Here is a 6,727-nt window from a genome sequence, read left to right on the forward strand (position 1 = left end):
GTTAGGGAAGGAGGAAAAAAAGAGCGTGTCGGTAAAGACGGGTCACGACGGGAGCGGGAGTGTTTGATACAGACGAAGTTACACTCGCGGATCAGGCTATGTTGTCAAAACCGAGAAGCAGGGGTAACAGGCTCACCTGAACTTTCAATTTATTAAGAGAGGGAGGATTTGTGCAAAGCTAAATTCTGTGGAAAAGAGTAAACAGGGGCCGACACCATTCATCAGGACTCTGAGTTTATGTGTGTTGTTTTTGTAATTCGAGGATCTGAAGATTTTCTCATGTTTGTGTTATATCTCTGTTCATCACGTGGTTTGTTTTCTAACTCTGTTCAGAAAAATCAGATCCAATGGGTATTTCACCGCATTCTTTAGTTCCTCTCGGAATTTGCTCTGAGTCAGTCCGTAAATACAAGTGTTGGTGCAGGAACTGAGAACCTGCAGCATCGCTGAAACCTCATCTGCGATGTAACGGGGATCGGTGACAGAATAAACAAAACTCAGTGAAATCCGCTGACAGATATAAAATACCACCTGTGTTAAACACAACAATATGAAACTACCGGATACACTGAAGAGCAAAATTATGGATTTGCGACGGTTCTCCATCTCCCGGTCCTTATCGTTCTCTCCACTCTTTTGTCTCCGAAGCTCCTTACGGGCTCGACTGGCCGCTAGAATTCGCCTGACAGTCAGTATATTGAACAGTAAAATCAGAAAGAATGGGGCATAAGGGGTTAAAATGCGGTGAAACAATTCAAATGCGGCCCATGCGGGAGAGTTTTCGAAACTCGATGTAAGACCGCAATACCAGGGAACATTATCAATTGGTACCATAGGCTCGTATGTAAACCCCCACGGGACACTCTCCAAACAGGTCAATACACTCACTGTCCCGATAACCACAGTCGCCGTTCCCTCGGTGCAATATTTTGTTTTCAGCTTGTCGTAGCAAATAGAAATGAATCGATCGACGGTGAAAGCAACAGTCAGCCAGGCAGAGGACGCAGTGCTCGCGAAAACCAGCCATCCACTGAGACTGCACACAGGAGTGATGAAAAGGAATGATCGGGGGAAATAAAACGATGCGGTCCACCTCAGCAGCGGATCCGAGATAACGACCAGTAGATCGGCCGCTGCCGTTCCCACCAGGTAACGAGTGACACATTTGGAGAGACCACACTTTCCCCGGGACAGAATCACAATCGCCATCAAGTTCGCTGGAAGAGAGAGAGGGAACAGCAAGTTGAGAAAAATAACTCCTCAGATTTGCCAAATTGTTACTACCAAAAGATAGTTTTATTGTTACACCTAACTCAACATCCGTTCAAATACAACTGCAGACAATCAATTCGTTTAATCTCAGCGGGATGTGTAAACCCAATATTCCCAAATACAGGGCAGCAGCTATAAGACCAAAAGCACAGAAACCTGAACATCACATTGTTGAACACAAACAGCTGGAAGAACGCTGCCTAACCCGTTCAAATCCACAAATGTTGGCCGATTCGCTAAATTACTGCCGTAGTTTGTTTTCGATCCGGATCCCAGAATACACAATCCCGGTGTTTCCATTCTATCCCTGAAATGCAGGACACCGGGACTGGACATGTGACAGTGGAAACCAGCGACAGGAGCGATCACAATATCACAATTAACCTTCAATTTCCACCAACGGCAGTTGACACTGCGGCCTACCGGGAATTCCAAAGGCTGAAATAAAAGGATAGTAGACGAACTCTAAAACTATCTTTTGGTAGTAACAATTTGGCAAATCTGAGGAGTTATTTTTCTCAACTTGCTGTTCCCTCTCTCTCATCCAGCGAACTTGGTGGCGATCGTGATTCTGTCCCGGGGAAAGTGTGGTCTCTCCAAATGTGTCACTCATTACCTGGTGGGAATGGCAGCGGCCGATCTCCTGGTCGTTATCTCGGATCCGCTGCTGAGGTGGACCGCATCGTTTTATTTTCCCCGATCATTCCTTTTCATCACTCCTGTGTGCAGTCTCAGTGGATGGCTGGTTTTCGCGAGCACTGCGTCCTCTGCCTGGCTGACTGTTGCTTTCACCGTCGATCGATTCGTTTCTATTTGCTACGAGAAGCTGAAAACAAAATATTGCACCGAGGGAACGGCGACTGTGGTTATCGGAACAGTGAGCGTATTGACCTGTTTGGAGAGTGTCCCGTGGGGGTTTACATACGAGCCTATGGTACCGATTGATAATGTTCCCTGGTATTGCGGTCTTACATCGAGTTTCGAAAACTCTCCCGCATGGGCCGCATTTGAATTGTTTCACCGCATTTTAACCCCTTGTGCCCCATTCTTTCTGATTTTACTGTTCAATATACTGACTGCCAGGCGAATTCTAGCGGCCAGTCGAGCCCGTAAGGAGCTCCGGAGACAAAAGAGTGGAGAGAACGATAAGGACCGGGAGATGGAGAACCGTCGCAAATCCATAATTTTGCTCTTCAGTGTATCCGGTAGTTTCATATTGTTGTGTTTAACACAGGTGGTATTTTATATCTGTCAGCGGATTTCACTGAGTTTTGTTTATTCTGTCACGGATCGCCGTTACATCGCAGATGAGGTTTCAGCGATGCTGCAGGTTCTCAGTTCCTGCACCAACACCTGTATTTACGGACTGACTCAGAGCAAATTCCGAGAGGAGCTAAAGAATGCTGTGAAATACCCATTGGATCTGATTTTTCTGAACAGAGTTAGAAAACAAACCACGTGATGAACAGAGATATAACGCAAACATGAGAAAATCTTCAGATCCTCGAATTACAAAAACAACACACATAAACTCAGAGTCCTGATGAATGGTGTCGGCCCCTGTTTACTCTTTTCCACAGAATTTAGCTTTGCACAAATCCTCCCTCTCTTAATAAATTGAAAGTTCAGGTGAGCCTGTTACCCCTGCTTCTCGGTTTTGACAACATAGCCTGATCCCCGAGTGTAACTTCGTCTGTATCAAACACTCCCGCTCCCGTCGTGACCCGTCTTTACCGACACGCTCTTTTTTTCCTCCTTCCCTAACGGTAGGTCCTCATTCCCTCTGCCACCTTCAGCTGTCTTACAGCTAGAGAAGTTTAACTGAGCTTTAGAACACCTAGCGCCGTGCCGTAACAATGCAGATATTTACTACAGCCGCTGCCAGAGCGGGAGGGTGCATAGCCTCACAACATCTAGCAAGATACCGTAAAAGTACATACCTTTTAACTGCTGTCAGTAATTGAGCGGTGATTGAGCGCCAGGAGGGAGCGCAACAGAGAGCCGAAGTGAGAGACAGCAGGCGAGTGAGAGCAGGAGAGAGACAGATATAGCGAATTTTATCAGGAAGCGGGTATGGCGATATTCTCAGATGTGTGGGTAACAAACAGGAGGAGACTTTAGGTCAAAGAGCAGTACGGTGGTTAAATCCTCCGGGGGATTTAGTCAATGAGGCAACCAACACAGACGCAGGCAAACACATAGTGAGCTGAGGGGAAACAACAATCTCTCTCTTCCCCTCTTCCCACAGTCAATCTTCCGGGACCCCAAATGTCTCGCTGATACATTTCCCATCAGAATGCAGTGAGATCGACGGATTAAAACTATGACAGGATGAGGGACTGTGAACGCAAAATGGCAGTTGGGCACGTTGTACAAATTATTTGTTTGTGCTACTGATGAGGTTGTTCGACTACTGAAGATCAGTTCCATAATCGAGGAACATTGATCAGTAAATAAATACTGAAAAGCGATGGCGAACTGCAAATCCCTGAACGGTCTATCACAGTGAGACAGAATGTGAATTGGATCAGAGTTTAGATGAAGGCCAGACAATTTATGGGGAGTAATACATTACCTACTGATAATGGACACAAAATGAAGTCAGCAAGTCGGGACTTGGGAAAAAATATGAGAAGTTAGAGTAGGAAGGTGGGGTGAGGAGAGGAAGAAATACAGGGTAGGAGGTGATCGGTTGATTTTCATTAATCTGCAGATTTTCTGTTATTGGTTGCTGGGTTAATAGATTATTTGGGATATTTAGCACTCGAGAAAATCGCTTCAGTGTAACCCCAGTCACGTATGGACTCAAGATTCACAATAAGCAGAGGATTTTTAGAGCAGACATTTCACCTCAGGCTTGTGGGTTCCAGCTCCACAATGGGCAGCAAAACGTTAAAATTGTTTCTCTTCTTTAGTGACTGCATCCAGGCCAGGAATGTTGGAGCACGTGGTGGGAGGTATGACGTAATCCCGGAGAGATTATATAGTTTATCGGCCCAGCTATTAGAAGCTGACCAAGATGCCCATCTGCTGGTCACATTGGCCGGCGTATGGTACATATTCCTCCTAAACTTTCCTGTCCATATACAGATGGAGAGAGTAGGGAGAGATGTAATCTGGGGAGGTGGGGATGGGGCAGTGGATAATGAACTGTTCTCCCCATAAAAAAATAAAACAGTCACTTTCCAGCCACACTCTCGTATCGGTCGTCATCCAAGCACTCGTCAGGGCCAGTAACCCCTCCATTTGTTTCTCTTCATTCCATGGTCCACCATGTACTCCAATCAGATTTCATCTACTTCGTGCCTTTGCCATTTCTACCTATCAGATCGTGGATTCGTCCATTATTCCTACTCACCAGCCACCTTCTCACCCGCCTAATCGCCAGTCTAACTTGAATCGGCATCTTATTGGGGGATTTTAACCAGGCCAGTTTGACAAGGTCACATAAAAGTTATGATCAACAATCACGTGTAGTACCAGTGTGAACAACACACTGGTACACTGAGATGAAGAAAGCTTACCGTGCTAGTTTACGTCCACACTAGGAAAGTTTGGTCAGCCGGCTGTATCCCTACTTAATGAGTTTAGGCAGAGACTTACGACCGCTGCATCAGCAGTGAGAGCCAGGAAGAGATGGACAAGGAAAGCAGAGAATCGCTCACAGGGCTGGTTTGAATCTGTGGACTCAACTGTATTCAGGGATTCATCTTCGAATCTGAATGAGTACTCCGCTGTTATCACCTTCGTCATTTAAACATATGTGGATGAGTGTATGCCTACGAGGACCTATTGTACATTCCCAGACCAAAAGACCTGTATGGACCACGAGATTCGCTGTCTGCTGATGGCGATCTGTGGCACTGAAGTCTTGTGACCCATTCCTGTACGATAAAACCAGGCGTCACTTGCGGAGAACTATTTCAAGAGTGAAGAAACAACTCCGAGAGGGGTTTGAGGCGACATCGAATGCACCAGAACTCTGGTGGGGTTTTCAGGACATTGCTTTACACGAAGCGAACCCAATAGTATGAATGACACCAATGCTTCACTACCAGACGATCTCAACGCCTGTTATGCCGGCACTGAAAAAGAGAAAATAGCTACATCTGCGAAGATGCACTTTTTGCCCGTGACGCTGTGATCTTTTTCTGGAAGGTCAATATCAAGCTGACTTTCAACCCTCGCAAGGCTCCAGACCAGATCAAGAGCATTATAAGGCGTTGTAAGCCTGTGCCTACTAGCTGCCGGTTGTATTGAAGAATATTTCCACACTCTCATCGGTATGGTCTAAATTTCCACCCGCATCAGAAGGGCAAGAATGATGTCAGTGACGAAGGAGAGTAGTGTGAGCTGCCTTACTGATTATTGTCCATAGCACTCACATCTACGGTGATAAAATGCTTTGGGGAGGTGAGGTTCGTCGTAACCAGAATTAAATCATGCCTCAGCAAGGAACTGGACCCACTGCAATTTGGCTATCGTCACAATAGGTCTATGGCAGACGGTCTTCACGCGGTTTTGATCACCTGGACAATACAATCATCTATGTCTCGATACTGTTCGTTGACTAGCACATTATCATTCTTGCAGTCCTGAATGCTAAATTACGGAACCTGGGCCCCGTACCTTCCTCTGCAATGCGATCCTCGATTTCCTAACCAGTAATATACATTCTGTGCGGTATGGTAACGATGTCTCCTCTGCGGTGATCATCAACACTGGCGCGCGTCAGGGATTTGTGCTTATCCCAGTTCTCCACTGCCACTAAACTCACCCAGGGAACTGACCCATCACATCGATGCAGTTATAAAAAGGCAAGACATCGGCTGTGTTTCTTTCGGGAGTTTGAGGATTGGTTTGTCACCTAAAACAATCGAAATCTTCTACAGATGTACAATGGTTAGCATCGTGACAGGTTGCTTCATTGTCTGGTATGGGGCTGGGGGACTATTGTGCAGGATCAAAGGAAGCTACAGAAAAAATTGCAAAATGTGGCAGCTCCATCTTGGCTACTGCCTCCCGTAGTGTCCCAGACATCTTCAAAGAAGGACAACTAAGAAAGGCGCCGACAGTCATTGAGGACCACCCGCCCCCCATCACCCAGGACATGTCCGCTTCTCATTGCTATCGTCAGGAAGGATGTACAGAGCTTAAAGTACACCTGCAGCGATCCAGGAGCAGTTTCTTTCGCTTTGAAATAGGATTTGGCAATGGACATTCAACCAATTAAAATCTACCACACTTTCATTATTTCTGTTTTGGCATTATTTTAATTTTACTGTATAGAACATAGAACATAGAATAGTACAGCACAGTACAGGCCCTCCGGCCCACAATGTTGTGCCGACCCTCAAACCCTGCCTCCCATACAAGCCTCCACCTTAAATTCCTCCATATCCCTGTCTAGTAGTCTCTTAAACTTCACCAGTGTATCTGCCTCCACCACTGACTA

General features: G+C 46.1%; 1 protein-coding gene across 1 annotated transcript; it reads left to right on the forward strand.

Annotated features, from left to right (window-relative positions):
• Positions 1–1,367: 1,367 nt before the first annotated feature.
• LOC140207935 (atypical chemokine receptor 3-like) lies at positions 1,368–5,532 on the forward strand. Its single transcript, XM_072276474.1, has 3 exons — positions 1,368–1,371; positions 1,821–2,713; positions 5,431–5,532. The coding sequence occupies exons 1-3, from the start codon at positions 1,368–1,370 to the stop codon at positions 5,530–5,532; spliced, it is 999 nt and encodes a 332-aa protein (XP_072132575.1).
• The last annotated feature ends 1,195 nt before the right edge of the window (positions 5,533–6,727 follow it).

Source organism: Mobula birostris, chromosome 13 (assembly GCF_030028105.1).
Source record: "Mobula birostris isolate sMobBir1 chromosome 13, sMobBir1.hap1, whole genome shotgun sequence".
Lineage (NCBI taxonomy): Eukaryota > Metazoa > Chordata > Chondrichthyes > Myliobatiformes > Myliobatidae > Mobula > Mobula birostris.

Coding starts and splice junctions, on each gene's coding strand:
- LOC140207935 (XM_072276474.1), top strand. Junction 2,714..5,430: donor ATCTGATTTTTCTGAACAGA/GTTAGAAAACAA, acceptor TTTTTCTGGAAG/GTCAATATCAAGCTGACTTT.